We start from the raw sequence: 16,347 nt of genomic DNA on the forward strand, positions 1-16,347 counted from the left end.
GATGATGTATAAATCTCAATTTTCAAAAACTGACCCTCATGACTGGTTTTGTGGTCTAGGGTCACATTTTTCTAGCTAACTAACTTTAGCTGTGGACAATAAATGGCTTTTCTGAGGTAGATGTTACGCAACAAAAAGCTGTTTTATTGACGTCTTTCTGTGTCTGAAACTGAGCGATTACATGAGACATGGTACATTTTCAACATACCTTCCGATGTTCATTCATGATTATTTCATGCAAAAAAATAGTTGTTAGTGGGAAAAATGTTTGGTTCATGTGTGCTCTGCATTGCCTCTTGAATTGAGGCACTACAGTGATCTCTCCTGCTTTGTTAAAAAGCGCCAAAACAGTATTTATTGAGTTATTGTAATAAAATTGCAAATTTAAAACTGAGACCTTATTTCAAAAATACCAAAGCACAAAGCTTGCTGAGATTTATTACAAATAATGTTTAGTGAGGTTTTGTTTACTCATCAGTTGCCAGAGGGTTTGCACTTACAGTACGTCACGGTTTGGTCAGTTACCTAGATGCACGGCCATATTGGAGATACTCAGATGTAAACAACAGCATGGATTGCATGGTTAATGTACTACTGAACACCGTTGTTCTGCTAATTTATGCTGTCGAAATCACGGGAAAAAACATGTGGAAGCTGCTAAATCATATAGAGGACTTAATAGGCAGGAAAGGGCACAATATTTTGACAAACTAAAGTTAATAGCTGGTAAAGATACATACAAGCAATATTAAAAATGAAGATATTAGCCTAATATTTCACCTACCTGACTGGAAATGATAAGAACAATCATGAATGTTGTCAAGATTCTTGCCCTGGAAATCCTGGTTCAGTTTGGCCAACCACAAATGCCTCAGACAGTTTTTTTACTCTCTTCTCCTTGATTTGTTATAACGTTTGGCAGTCCATAATACTACAAATGTTTTTTCCGGTCCGACCGATTAGCACAGCCCAAAACAGGACAATAACTGACCATTTTCAGCAGCAATAATCAGAAAAATATTTGAGCTTCATTGGGTTCAGTGGCATTGGTTTACATTCAATGCCACCAATATGGCAGACTGATGAATAGACTGAGGAACCGATACTGATTCTCCCGATTCTCTCGTAGAGAATAGATAACGTCAACCCAGTCCTAATCTGCATAAAATACTGCTGTGGTTTATTCTCTTAATTTCATTACACCTACTCTCTTTTGTCCCACGTTCATGTACGAACATTTGTACTTACAAAAGTTCAGACCTTTCAGCCTGGAAAATCTCATAATGAACAGGATGATGAGTCAGGAGAAACTCAAACATTACTGCTAATCACACACATTTAAACACATAATATGTGTGTTACCCAGTATCCTGGATAATGCAGCTGCATTAGTATTATATATGTTTCTAGTATTAAAACTAACAACAATTACAGCAGAAAAACTGCATCTACAAATAAATAAAAAACAAAGACATGCATAACTGTAAAAATTAACCTGAAATTAAAAAAAAAAAGTTATTGCTTGGTGAGTTTTTTGACAGAGAACAAAGAAAATCTATCTGTTCTCCTAAAAAAGCGCTCTGTCATATTTTCTCAATATGAACGGTTCCACAGAAACGCATGATTTCAATCCAAAGGTGTGTTTGCTGGTAATATTTGCTCTTGGTGTGAACAGGTTAAAAGTTTTCTTCTCAGTCACATCACTGAGGTTGTATTTTAGGGAGTATTTGTGTTTCATCAGTGCTCTGTATTTGAATAGCATCCAATCTCCTGGCTGATACGTGTTCAGTCCATACCTTACTCAGTAAATGTCACATTACATTGTAGAGCATTTTTTATCAGAAGACGGATCTGCATTTGCCTGCTGTCGCATGCTTTCTGTTTGAAAAAAAAAAGAAAAAAGAAAGTTAAGTTGGAGACAGTGATAATATATACTCATATGAGAGTTTTCTCACTGATTACAATAGTCTAGGCATTATCTTATTAAGAATGCCATGCAAAACTTTAGTTGGTCACATACCGGAAAAGATAAACATATAAAATTGTCAGTTCTTGGCCCAAATGTGACCCTGGACCACAAAACCAGTCATAAGTAGCACGGGTATATTTGTAGCAATAGCCAAAAATACATTGCATGGGTCAAAATTATGCCAAAATCATTAGGATACTAAGTAAAGGTCGTGTTCCATGAAGATATTTTGTAAATTCCCTACCATAAATATATCAAAACTTAATTTTTGATTAGTAATGTGCACTGCTAAAAACTAAACTTGGACATATTTAAAGGTGATTTTCTCAATATTTTGATTTTTTTACACTCTCAGATTCCAGATTTTCAAATAGTTGCATCTCGGCCAAATATTGTCCTATCTTAACAAACCATACATCAATGGAAAGCATTTTGATGTACAATGTTTAAAGGTGCCATAGAATGCATTAATACAATATTCTAAATTGTTCTCTGATATCTACATAGAAGGTATTTGGCTTAGGTAAGGGCAAAAATTCTCCAGAAACGGTTTAGTCCATTTACAACCCTAGGATTTGTCCCTAGAATGAAATGGTCCGTTGTTACCTTATTTGGAAGGTTCATGAATAATAATGATGAGCTCTGCTCTGATTGGCTGTTTGACAGAGCGGCTCATTTAGCTCTCACACAGCAGGAAGGAAACACATGAAGGAACATATATATTTAATTACAGAGCTCGAGCTGCTATTAATATGCGGGGCATTGAAACTGCTGTTTTGAATGCACAATAACTTTTTACTTTCACTTTTGAGATTTGCAATCGCATGTGCTCTGTGTAACGTTACACTACAGCGGCAGTACTTAGCACATTTGACAAGTTTAGATGCTGTCAGCAGTGATCAGGATCTGCAAATCAGTAGTCTGTTTTATGTTGGAATTGGCCTCTTTTTCAGTGGTCTTTTGCAAACACCAAATTTATATAAGGAGGAAACGATGGTGTTTAAGACTCACGGTATGTCATGTCCATGTACTGAACTGTTATTATTCAACTACGCCAAGGTAAATACAGTTTTCCATTCTATGGCACCTTTAAGAATATATAAGGCACCTTATACACGTATGAACTGTAATGCTGAATTTACCTGCCAGATCGATCCTTGAGATTCCAATCAGCCCTTCATACAAGCGTTTGATGGGGTTTTCTCCAGCGGTGATCACTCCGTGCAGCCAGATGAGAAGCATCCTGTGCCCGTGCTCTTTGTAGCTCTTTGTACCTTTAAAGTTTAGAGCTTGTCATCACTATGACAGATATCCTATCACACTGAACACATTGGGTCTGCCCTGTGATCCTAGAACAATGCACTACTTTGGGGAAAATGGTGCAAATTAAAGGTCAGTGTAACTGTTGTATTCAGTTTAATTTGAGTAGTACTGCTCAGGAATACAATGTCTCTTAAGGGTCTTATGGGTTTGGAACGACATGAGGGTGAGTAATTCATTTTTGGGTGAACTATCCAATTAAGCAGACTGCTTTACACTAATTACTATGTTTACTGGCTCATGTAATGAACCTAATTTCCTTCATGTAATACAAACAGCATGTCTTCAAAAGACTCCTGAGAAATGTCTGTTTCCATATTTCAAGACCTCATATATTCAAAGACGTTTTGTATTTTTGTGCATATTTTCAAATCAGGATTTTTTGCAATTTCAGAAACCATCTATTGCCCCATTAAGAAAAGTCATTAGCTTCTGGTGAAATAATCAACCCATTTGTATTTCCCCATTTATAATCATTACATTTTAATGGATTACATAGAAATTAGCTTTAATAAAAACCATATTCTAACTATAAAATCATAGAGTTCAGAAGTTTTGAGCATTAATTTAATAAAAATACAGTAATATTGTATGATATTGTTACAATTTAAAACCAATGTTTTCTATTAGGATATATTTTAAAATTTATTTTATTCCTGTGATGCAAAGCTAAATTTTCAGCATCATTACTCCAATCACTTCATTGTCACATGATCCTTCAGAAATCATTCTAATGTGCTGATTTGCTGCTCAAGAAACATTTCTTAGTAAAGTTGAAAACAGTTGTGCTGCTTAATATTTTTGTGAAAACTGTGAAACATTTTCAGGATTCTTCGATAAATACAAAAAAAAAAAAAAAAAACAGCATTTATTTAAAATAAAACTATTTGTAACATTATAACTAACTTTACTGTCATTTTTTAATCAATTTAAAGCATTCTTGCTTAATAAAAATCCTACTGATGTGAGTATATATACACATAAACTGCATTTAAATTTTTTTAAAGATGCACTCAGCAGATGATGTTAAATGACATACCTGTCCATTGGTGCTCTATGGCTCGAATATGTGCATCTGAGAACTTCCAGTGCCGAGCCACTGTTTTCCACTCGCCTGGTTTGAGGTATTTGGTGGCAAGTTTCCATAGGACAGATCGTATATGTTGTGTCTCTTGTCGATGATCTTGCTTAAAGGTAAGACTCGTTCCCACCAGAGAGTCTGAGTCACTCGTCACATTTTCCTAAGCAAATGAACACATTAGAAATAGCAAAATTACTCCAATAATTTAAGCTTAATGTACACTGAACATACCTTCTCCCATTTGTAAAATCTGTCAGCTTTGATAATCATGTCAACGACATTCACGTGGTTGCCTCGTGCTGCGACATCCAGAGACGTCTTTCCCTGCTGTAACATTGAAGTAATTATCTTTTGTTTAATTGTTTGATCACAAGTGTATTACAACATGAAAATATACCATCCACACCCAAGTGTGACAACAGTAATTTGCACCTTGTCAAGCAGATTGAGGTTGACTCCAGATATCAAGATCATCTCAGCAATGTTTTGCCATCCGTGTTCTGCTGCTATGTGCAACGCAGTCTGAAGCCGCTGTAAGAAAAAATAGTTGACGAATGAATAAAGAAACTATTTCCTTATTCAGTAAAATCATGACTGCATTTGTAAAAGTGAAACACTCACATTGTCAAAGATGTCCAGGTCGCATCCTGCATCGATAAGATCCTTCACTATTCCTGTGGAGTTGTTGAGTACTGCCAGGTGTAGAGCTGAAGTATGTTGCTAGTAAGGAAATATATGTAAAGCCTGTTTCTTTTGTAGTAAAACTTGTGATGATTGAGCTCCCGATTTACAAATCAGGTACATTTGCAAACATACAGTTTTTAATAAAGAAATTAAGGTTTTTGAGGAAAACATTCCAGCATTTTTCTCCATTTAGTAGACTTCAGTGGGAATCACTGGGTTGAAGGTCCAAATTGCAGTTTCAATGGAGATTCAAAGGGCTCTACATGATCCCAGCCCAGCAATAAGGGTCTTATCTAGCAAAACGATTGGCCATTTTGTAAGAAAAATACAAATATATGTACTTTTTAACCACAAATGCTAGTCTTGAACTAGCTCAACCTCACACATGAATGAATAAATGAGTGAATGAATGAATGAATGAATGAATGAATGAATGAATGACTTTATTGTCATTGTATTTGCATACAATGAAATTAAGAGCTCTTGACTGGTGTTAGAAAAACAATGCATGATTAACATTACGTAATCATGCATGTGTGATGTAGGCGGAAGTACCGACCCAGTGTTTATAAAGCGACCATGCAAAGAAAGTCAAACATCCTTTACAAAAAAAAGATAAATCAAAGATGTCAGATGATTATGAAGTTGGAGAAGAAAATGAGATGGAGTTTTTTGCTCTACCCTACCTTTTTGAACTAAAGGACACAGACAAAGAACTAACCATGCTTGCCTTTTCCAACATGATTATGCAATGTGTGAACATGCATTTGCATCGCAGAGCTAGTGCAAGATGAGCATTTGTGTTTAAAATGTATATAAATATTAGTGGTGGGCATAGATTAATTTTTTTAATCTAGATTAATCTAGATTAAATCTTGAAATTAATCTATATTAATCTAGATTAAAATGGCTAATTTGAATTCTGCTGAAGGCATTCAGAATATGTGTGCTACCCAAATAATGACTAAAAGTAAGTCTTCGAGAACGGGCCAGGTGGCGCATTAGACCAGGCGCTCATCTCCTGTTTCCAAAATGCATTACAAACTGCTTGACAATTGCATTTACAACACAATTAACTATACAAACTTGTGTAACCAAGTACTTCTGCGCAAAAGGCTGTACGACGTGCGCGTTCCCGTAAAATACACAGGCGCGCGGGTATGGATAGCCTATCTGCGTGCATAGTCTTCCAATAAACTGCGTTGCTTTTAGAAGCGTCAATTCAGTTGTTGCATATAGTTTAATGTCTTTATTTCGGGATTATCAAAGTAAATTATAACTCAAACTTGAGATTTTACTGGGGCACAGCAGATTTTCACTGGGGCACGTGCCCCAGTAAAAAGGGTCTAGCAACGCACGCACCTGCCCTGAAGCGGCTTCATAACTGCATCCATGTCAACACGTCTCATTTGATGTGGTAATTTCACAGAAGTTGAAGACTCGTTCTCGCCCCCTACAGTGCAATTCAACTAGATACACGTCATCCGCGCTAAAATATCAAGGTGAAAGTCATCATAGCTTACGTAGTTGAGACCCAGCTCCCAACCCAACTTTGAGAATAGATTAACGGCGATATTTTTTTTATCGTGCGATATGAGTCTCACGTTAACGCAGCACGTTAACGCCGATAACGGCCCACCACTAATAAATATATATTTTTTAAAGAAAATGACAGATTGTTTTGCTATATGTGACCCTGGACCACAAAACCAGTCTTAAGTCGCTGGGGTATATTTGTAGCAATAGCCAAAAATACATTATATGGGTCAAAATGATCGATTTTTCTTTTATGCCAAAAATAATTTGCATATTAAGTAAAGATCATGTTCCATGAAGATATTTTGTAAATTTTCTACCATAAATTTATAAAAACTTGATTTTTGATTAGTAATATGCATTGCTAAGAATTTAATTTGGACAACTTCAAAGGTGATTTTCTCAATATTTAGATTTTTTTTACACCCTCAGATTCCAGGTTTTCAAATAGTTGCATCTCTGCCAAACATTGACCTATTTTAACAAACAATATATCAATGGAAAGTTTATTTACTCAGCTTTCAGATGACGTAAGAATCTCAATTTCGACAAATTTACACTTATGACTGGTTTTGTGGTCCAGGGTCACATATAAGACCCTTATTCCTTGGCTGGGATCGTGTAGAGCCCTTTAAAGCTGGATTAAAAAAACTGCAATTGGGAATTTCAACCCGTTGGCCACCATTGAAGTCCACTATATGGAGAAAATTCCTGAAATGTTTTTCTCAAAAACCTTCATTTCTTTTTGACTGAAGAAAGAAAGACATGAACATCTTGCATGACATGGGGGTGAGTAAATTATCAGAAAATTTTCATTCTGGAAGTGAACTTCTCCTTTAACATGCGCTATTGGAGCATATAGCTGTACATCAGTGGTTCCCTTAGGGGGCGCCAGAGTTCACAGAGAGGGGCGCGGGAGCTGATATGCTTTGAGGTAGAGACCTTTGCCGGGACGGATATTTTAGTCACGTTCCCGCAAGATTCTGTCACGCGCCCGCCCCGGAAATATGTTATCTCGTCCCGCTCCCGCCCGTGAGATTCATGTTTTGTCCCTCTCCCACCCGCAAAAGCCTGCATTGAAGTTACCTATATAGATTTTTTTCAGTACATCGATTTTATTATTCCTAACAGAAAAGCAAGCATCAGCTGCTGCGTGCATGCATGGCAGAATGCGAGCAAACAACACTCCCTTAAAGCTGACATCTCAGTTCATAGCGATCTCATAAAACTCTTACAACACAATGAATATATGCACAATGTCTACACTTCGGGTGTTGTAATGAGAGGATTCGTGAGCACGCAATATTAAGCACTGGCAAGAACTTTTGAGCGGTGAGTGGATTCTAACTTAAGCCACTGCGTTCCAGAAACTGCCTATTCTTGCGCCTGTTAATCATTTTTAAGTTATATTAGTTGTTCGTCTTGCTTTTGTGTAATAGATGAATGACAATTTGTATGTTTTTAGATATTATATGTTTATATATTTCTATTTTGCAGGAGTCCCACGAATCATTTTATTCTCCCGCATCCCGCATACACATGAGTCTCTACCCGCTCACACTCGCGCATCAAGTTTTGTCCCGCACCGCACTCTGTTTCTGTACAGGTCTCTACTTTGAGGTCAAATAAAGATGTATAAAATGTTCCACTAATAATTTGATATAAAAATGTTTTTAAATCATATGCTTACAATGCCAATATAAGGCAATTAAATTAAATAAACAATTAAACAAGTGTAATTGACAGTAGTCTAACAATCCAGTTAGAAGGCGTTTGTAGTAACACTGACAGTAACCATGGCATGGCAGAAAAGTAAAATATTATATTAATATTATTTTATTATATTAATAATGTGCTAAATATATTAAAGGAGTAATGTAATATAATCACAATATTTTTGTTAGTCATTATAGTTGTTTGTTGTGCATTTGTACCGCGGGGGAAAAAAAATGTTGGGAACCACTGCTGAACATACAGGTCTGTGTGTATATATCTGTTATGCAGAGCTTCATACTGTAATTGGACATTGCTAACAAAGAATCCAGCAAATTGTTGTTTCTAATGGGCATGCCATTGCCATAGTGACCCCCCCCCCCAAACATTCTCATATAAAAAGCAAGCAAGCTGAGGGTTTTTAGTACTCACTGTGTCTACAGAATCCAGATTGATCCCAGCCTGTACCAGCAGTCTGACCTCTCTTCCTGAGCCATGCTGGGCCACCAGATGAAGAGCTGTCCTGTTACTCTATAAGAAGAAACACATTATCATATGTGTATGGCTTTAACTTGATGCACTAAACCAATTTAAAAATCCCATTGGTTATAATGAAGACGGCAATATATGACTATAAAACAATGTACTCACATGAGTAAGTTCATTGACATTGCAGCCAGCCTCCAGCAACAGTCTGATACATTCATAATGGCCTCCTACAGCTGCCAAATGTAAAGCTGTCATGCCATCCTAATAAAAGATCACAATGTGAAGTAAATAATACCAAAACCAAAAAACTTACAAATGCACAGAAATAATGGATCTATTTACAATGTTTTTTTCATCAATGCTCTCCCCGATCTCCATGATCTTCTGTAGGACGTCGCTGTGGCCTTGCTTTGCTGCCAAATGCAGTGCAGTGTTTTCTTCCTGCAGTTCATAAATACCATATTAGTGCGGCATCAGTGTTTATTATTTCTTTTTGCTTTGTTATTGCCAATATATTTCCATGTATCTTTTTGTTTTGGTTAGCATGCTGAAATACGTTTAGTTTAAAGTTGTTTCTTTTAAAGTTTGGCTTGCTTTGTCCTCTACTTTGGCATTTTGCATCCAAACAATAGAGAAAATCTAATTAGCACACACTGAGGGGTGTCTGTGTGTCCCGTGGCTCTTGCTGTCCCTCACCTTATCCTTGAGGTCACGAGCACAGCCCATACCAATGAGAAACTCCACCACCTCCAAGTGTCCATGCTCTGCGGCCAAATGAAACGCTGTCTTACCTGACTGACAGACCAGATGGAGACACATTAGAAAGAACAATGTAATAGGAGACCTATCATGCCCCTTTTTACAATATGTGATATAAGTCTAAGGTGTCCACATAATCTTTCTGTGAAGCATCAGCTCAAAATACCCCACAGATCATTTATTATTTCATTTCCCCCCCCATTTTAAGTAGAAGCGGAAACACGCTGTTTTCATGCATGAGCTGCTGCTCCTTTTCCAGAATAGAGCTGTGCCTTTATAGCTCGTACCTCAGATAGTCTGCCAAAAAAACCTCTGTTTGGTTTTGATTATCATGTCTATCATGAAGTTCCCTTTCATGTCTTATTGCACTTAAACTGTCAAATACACAAAAGTTTGTTAAAAAAAACACACAAAAATGGTTGGTTACGTCTGTGAAGTTAAATAGCTGGGAAAAGAAATTGCATGTTTATATTAGATCTGTGTGGCAGCAGCGTAATATACAGTAAAAAAAAAAAATCAATAAATCCACTGCTCTCTTGTCTCCTCTGAGGCTGGGACTCTAAATAGTGTTCAGTGCTCGTCTGTGCAGCCAAACACAGAACAGTTAGCATGCTTTGCTCAAACTTTTCCCATGGTGTTAGAACTGGTACACCGTTGTGGCTTGTGTAACAAAGTTACTGGGTTGTCCTTTTTCATGTTTTATGGGTTGGTAGATCCACAGGGGACCAGATTATAACACTTAAACACAGAAAAACTCATTAAAAAATAAAGGTTCTAACAGGGTTTTTTTTGGTAGCAATGCAATAGAACAACCATTTTTGGTTTATTTTTAATAATAAATTAATACTATTTTAATAATCTAAAGAACTTTTTTACATGTAGAGCCTTTTGTGTAATGGAAAGGGTCAATGGATGTTAGAGGTTCTTCATGAAACCATGAACCTTTATTTTTAAGAGTGTAGTTTCCATTAAAGTTTTACAGCTTTACTTCATCTGTTCATATTTCAATGGGTAATAAAACCCATGTTCTGACAGAAAGCACAATAAAACTACTCCAGAATATTGATTGTGTGATACTGGTATTATTGATCTTCTTTGCAAATCTAATCTAATAGGCCATACATCTCATCATAAACTCATGTGTAATGAGAAATAGTACTGAAAATGGTCAAATTTGTTTTAAGACAACATGACATCAAAATTTGTAGACATTCATAATACATGTCCCACAATCATATTGACTGTGCATGATTGATTTATTTTCTCCAACTCTGAACTGAATTTCTATAACCAAGGCTGTGGAGACAAAATTTTGACCTGTTCTATTGTTTACAATTTACATTGGAATATTATAGAGCTATTTGTCCTTTTCGATGCTTGACAGCTCCTGTTCACTTTCTGCTTTTTAAGTCAACAAACCTCTTCCTTAAGACAGTTCCTTCCTCAAAGTAATTTCTTGAAAACATTAACAGGTATTTGCATGAACACTGTGCAATCAACACAGCTGTTATCAGTCTCTTAGATGAAAAACACTTATCCTCTACTTTCTTCTACTTTCTATTTTAAAAGCACCTTAAGATATTCTTCTAAGACATTACACTTCAAGATCACATGCACTGTGGCAAAACATGAGATTCTCACCTTGTCGACTTTATTAAGCTGCACGTTTTCCAGATCTTCCATGATATAGTCCAAAATACTGATGTGACCCCTCTGGGCAGCACAGTGTAAAAGATTCAAGCCACTCTGAAAGAAAAAAAAAAAGAGAGTTCAGTCAGTGAGATGCAAAGAATGTTATAGCCTGAATGTAGGCCAGTAAGCACATCAATCTCATTTGTATTGGTTAGTAGTCTTTAAAGGCCTTAAATGGCTTCATAACGCTATTCGTCAAGAGCGCAGTCAACCGTGAGAAGGCGCACATTTGAGTGAGATGGTAGTATAATACCACTGTCTTCTTATAAGATATCTGAAACTTGAAAAGGATTTTTGCTTTTTGGGTCTTACTTTGTTTTCACAGGTAAGCTTCGCCCCAGTTGAGACAAGGGTCTTCAGGATTGAGAGGTGACCAAACCATGCCGCCAAGAGCAGAGCGTTCATACCAAACTGGACAACAAGAAAGAATATTAAAAAAACAACAAAAAAACAACAGTATTAGCCTATAATCACATTCCAGTGATGAGTACATGTGTAGATCCTTCTGCTTGCAACAATTAGGACATGGGTTTGATTCCCAGGGAATAAAAATTCTGGTAAAAAGTGAGTCACGTAAAAGTGTCCACCAAATGAGCAAGTGTAAAATTTAATTTAAATAATGGAGATAAATTGATTTTTATTTTTTCACCAAAAGTGTGACATGCTATATACTTCATCATTTTTACTAAATATCTTGTTTTTAATATTATTTGAATTTCCTGTAAAATTTTATAAAATAAAATTGCTTGCGTTATAATAAGATTAATTATGCCCACAATACTACATAAGCGAAATTTGTATAAAATGCTGACCTTTGGAGCATCTACATTTACATTAATTTTAATCTTACATTTAATTTTGTTTGTTTAAGTTTGTGCGCCTAATTTATTTATTTATTCTTCGCCAAATGCATGTGGAATGACAAAAATTCTTTGACATGATATAATTTATCTAAAAATATTTTTATTTTAAAAAGCATTTTTCAGAATTTTTTAAATCTCTGTATAAATTTACAAAATAATTTAAATATTATGCACTCAGCTCTGTATATGGAAAAACATTTAAAAAAATTGTCACATGGTTGGAGTATTTATGTTAGCTGTTTTTATGAAGTATTTATGTGTTTAGGAGTATTTATGTTAAAAAAAATATCTATATCAAAATGACCAGTTACAAGATCTTCACTTCACATCTTCACTTTTACATCTATATAATTTTTAATCTAAAATTTAATGAAAATGTCTTCTTATACAAAAAAAAAAAAAAAAAAACATGCCCATATTAGTCAACTACTAAATTTTAGCCTTGCATTTCAGGGCTGCTCTATCTCTTTGTCTCTTCAATCATTTTTGCTGTAGCATAGCCTCCAGTAATTTACAGGCCACATGGTGAACAGCAGCCCATTAAAGATTTATCCAGTGGAGCAGTATTTCACTTATTTGTGCTTATACAGTAAATAAACATGGAACATAAAAAAATCAGCCTAAATGCGACTAAATTTTATAAGCAAAATGCATTTGACACGTACGCTGTCCATATCATCCACCTCCATGTCGTGGTCTAGCAGTAGACGCACTGCCTGCTCACTGCCGGCTCCAGCAGCCCAGTGCAAGGCCTTACGGTCCATCTGTAAAACCAAAATCACATGAAAAAATGAAATGGCCAAACTGACTTCTTTGCCATGGTTTTAGTTGATAAATACCGCCGTCTAGGGTAAAATAAAGGTCATATCCTGTGCTGAGGACCACAACATGTGTGTTTCCGTCACTCTGGTGCATAATTGGGAAAAACAAAACATTCCAGGCGGAGAAATTGGCATGGTGAATGGCAACATCACTTCCTCTGATACTGCTTCCTGTACGTTCAGTATGCTTCGCTTAGCTTTCTTCACCATGCCACCATGTTTATAAACGTACATAATAGTGTATTTGGTTATCTGATATATATTTCTTATTTTGGCCAAATTTAAACCTTTCCAATAACATTTGTAAACATATTTTATTAGAAAGACTACTTTAGACTGTCTGGTGTGATGCACACAATTAATTCTGTTTATGTAGACTTGCATTGTTCATATGATTCTACATTGGCTATATCTCACCTTATTTTTGACTTTGATGTCCACCCCTCTTCTGATAAGTTCTTGCATTCTCTCTGTGTCATTTCTCTTCGCAGCATCATGAAACTCCTTCTCTGAGCGAAGCACTGGAGAGAAATAAGAGGGATCATTATTCAATAAGAGGGATTTTGAATTAAATATTTCACATTCAAAACACTTACATATAGCCCACAAGAGATAATAACAGTTGAAATTAGAAAAACTACCTTGTTCAAAAGTTAACATACACTTAATTCTCAATACTGTGTTGTTACCTGAATGATCCACAGCTGTGTTTGTTGTTTAGTGATAGATGTTCATGAGTCCTTTGTTTGTCCTGAACAGTTAAACTGCCTGCTGTTCTTCAGAAAAATCCTTCAAGTCCCACAAATTCTTTGGATTTTCAGCATTTTTGTGTATTTTAACCCTTTCCAAGAACACTTTTCCCACTTTTCACAATGAGGGCAACTGAGGGACTCATATGCAACTATTACAGAAGGTTCAAACGCTCACTGATGCTCCAGAAGAAAAACAATGCATTAAGAGCAGGGGGTGAAAACTTTTGAACAGAATGAAGATGTGTACATTTTTCTTATTTTGCTTAAATATCATATTTAAGAAGCTACAGAAGGTACTCACATGTTTCCCAGAAGACAAATTTACCTTGATCTTCAAATTCAGATTCGGCTCTTAATGTATCATGTTTCCTTCTGGAGCATCAGTGAGTGTTTGAACCTTCTGTAATAGTTGCATATGAGTCCCTCAGTTGTCCTTAGTGTGGAAAAATTGTTCTCAAAATCATAGTCATTGTTGAAAAGGTTCAAATACACAAAAATGCTGAAAAACTAAAGAATTTGTGGAAACTGACGGATTTTTCTGAAGAACAGCAGGCAGTTTAACTGTTCAGGACTCTAAAAACTATCACTAAAAAACAAAACAAAGCACAGCTGTGGATTATTCAGGTAACAACACAGCATTAAGAATCAACCATATGTAAATATCTTTTATGTGAAATATCTTATTCAGGTCAGTACTAAATAAAAAATAACAAGCATTTTGAATGATTCCTCTTATTTTGCTAAAACAATAACATTTAGCACATTCTGCAAGGTGTATGTAAACTTTTGACATATATACGTTTTAAAAAACATATTGTCACAAAATATTTATAATAAATCATAATATTAGAAAATATTAGATTGAGCTGGGTATAACTGACAGATCAACCCAGCCCTACTGTACTTAATAAAGCTCTTTATTCTTGTATATTGCTTTTACTATAACTATTCAGTAGCCACATTTAGTTGGATAAGCCATATAAAATACATAGATGATGAATATTTCAGCCACTGAATACATTTCTCTCACTTGCCCTAGTTAGTGTCCGTACCGCACTAACGTTACAACACTGTCTGTTTTTTCTTTTCAGTAATGTTAACGTAATTTTAACACTCACATATATCGTCTTCAGACACCAGTCCGTCTTCCATCGTCATTAGTCGACGGTGTGTTATGTCTCCGACGGGCGCATCTTCAAATATGTCTATATTTTCATCTTTTGAGGTGATGTTCGGCTGTTTCTGTGTGATTCTCACACAGCCGAGCTCAAGCCTGCCGCTTTGGGAAATGACGAATCCTGCAAGCTCATGAATATTAATCACGCCATGCGGACGTTGCTTCGAATTCCTCCAATGGATACGGCTGTAGTTATAAATATTAATTAGATCCTGCTGAAGCCACGTCCAATGGTGAATGGATAGTTAATGAATATTAAACAGGGTGTGTCGACGTTGTTTTGTGACGTTCCAATGCCGAAATACTAGTTATGAATAGTTAAATATATTATATATAATCACTTTATCGCCATTCGGGTAAATAATGTGACAGACAGCAGATGTCGTTTTTATGTCATCATATACAGTGAAAGTTAAACATCTGCATCCGTAAGTGAACATGCAAGAGCAAATAGCAACCTACTTAAAAATCATAATAAAAATGTGAACAAATGGATATGATTTCATTTATGTGGTCTCATCTTTATTTTACGCTCTTCACCCAATAATTAAATTCATTTTTTGTTGTTATCAGACTCTTTTCATTGAGAGACGATTCTTCATGAATTCATTTTCTTATCGGATTTAATCTTTGTTGCGTCACAATAGGTAATTGAGCTTGTTTGCCTGCCTGTTGACTTTAGGTAAACGAACATGAATGCCGGACAAATGTGCCCGTTTGAACAAAAAAAGCTGTGACATTATTATAAGAAACCTCCACTAGGGAGAGCTGCAGACTCACAGACTGTGTGACAGGTTTCTAGCTAGCTTCACTTCCAAAACTTATTTCAGGCCAATTTAATTTTCCATGCACTGCTGTTAGAGCTAATAGGCCATTTAAAGTTTGTGAGTCACAAATTGGGTTGATTTGTGCTTGCATAGATGCATAAAACTGTTTAAGCAATAGCAACGCATGCTGGATAGAGAAGCAATCCAATATCCATGTCAGAAGAAACCAGTGGACAAGGCCAAGTGGGAATGCAATTATCACGTTTTTGTTGAGCAATTCAAGGAGAAAGGCTTAAAGGAGTAGTTCACCCCCAGGTTGAAAATGTTAACAGATTTGGAGAAATTTAGCATTACATCACTTGCTCACCAATGGATCCTCTGCAGTGAATGGGTGCCATAAGAATGAGAGTCCAAACAGCTGATAAAAACATCACAATAATCCACATCTTGTGAAGTGAAAAGTTGTGTTTAAAGTGTGTTTTAGTTAGTTTTTACCTAACTAAACTAGGCCTTGTATCTGGCCATCTACATTGCCTTGCAATTTTTTTTTCACATTTTGTTTTGTTGCAGCATTATGTTAAATTACTTTTTTCTATATCATTCTACGTCTCATACACCATAATAACAAAGCACAAAACAGGTTTGTAACGACTTTGCAAATTTATTAGAAATAAAAAACTGAAAAGATCCCGTTGCGTAAGTATTCATACCCTTTTCTGGGACA

General features: G+C 35.8%; 1 protein-coding gene across 1 annotated transcript; it reads right to left on the reverse strand.

Moving 5' to 3' along the window:
• Positions 1 to 376: 376 nt before the first annotated feature.
• Positions 377 to 14,945, reverse strand: ankdd1a (ankyrin repeat and death domain containing 1A). Its single transcript, XM_073837379.1, has 15 exons — positions 14,798 to 14,945; positions 13,345 to 13,448; positions 12,772 to 12,870; positions 11,556 to 11,654; positions 11,193 to 11,297; positions 9,489 to 9,587; positions 9,135 to 9,233; positions 8,955 to 9,053; positions 8,736 to 8,834; positions 4,992 to 5,090; positions 4,803 to 4,901; positions 4,602 to 4,697; positions 4,329 to 4,530; positions 3,112 to 3,243; positions 377 to 1,878 (listed from the first exon to the last, which is right to left on the reverse strand). The coding sequence occupies exons 1-15, from the start codon at positions 14,835 to 14,837 to the stop codon at positions 1,817 to 1,819; spliced, it is 1,533 nt and encodes a 510-aa protein (XP_073693480.1). The 5' UTR covers positions 14,838 to 14,945; the 3' UTR covers positions 377 to 1,816.
• Between the last annotated feature and the right edge of the window lie 1,402 nt (positions 14,946 to 16,347).

This window comes from Garra rufa, chromosome 3, assembly GCF_049309525.1.
Source record: "Garra rufa chromosome 3, GarRuf1.0, whole genome shotgun sequence".
Lineage (NCBI taxonomy): Eukaryota > Metazoa > Chordata > Actinopteri > Cypriniformes > Cyprinidae > Garra > Garra rufa.

Bases quoted from the DNA above. Each gene is read 5' to 3' on its own strand.
- ankdd1a (XM_073837379.1), bottom strand. From the start codon at position 14,837: ATGACGATGGAAGACGGACTGGTGTCTGAAGACGATATAT. The intron at 13,449-14,797 runs GTGAGTGTTAAA...ATTTCTCTCCAG, and splicing joins GGTGTCTGAAGACGATATAT to TGCTTCGCTCAGAGAAGGAG. The intron at 9,234-9,488 runs GTGAGGGACAGC...TATGAACTGCAG, and splicing joins CTCGTGACCTCAAGGATAAG to GAAGAAAACACTGCACTGCA.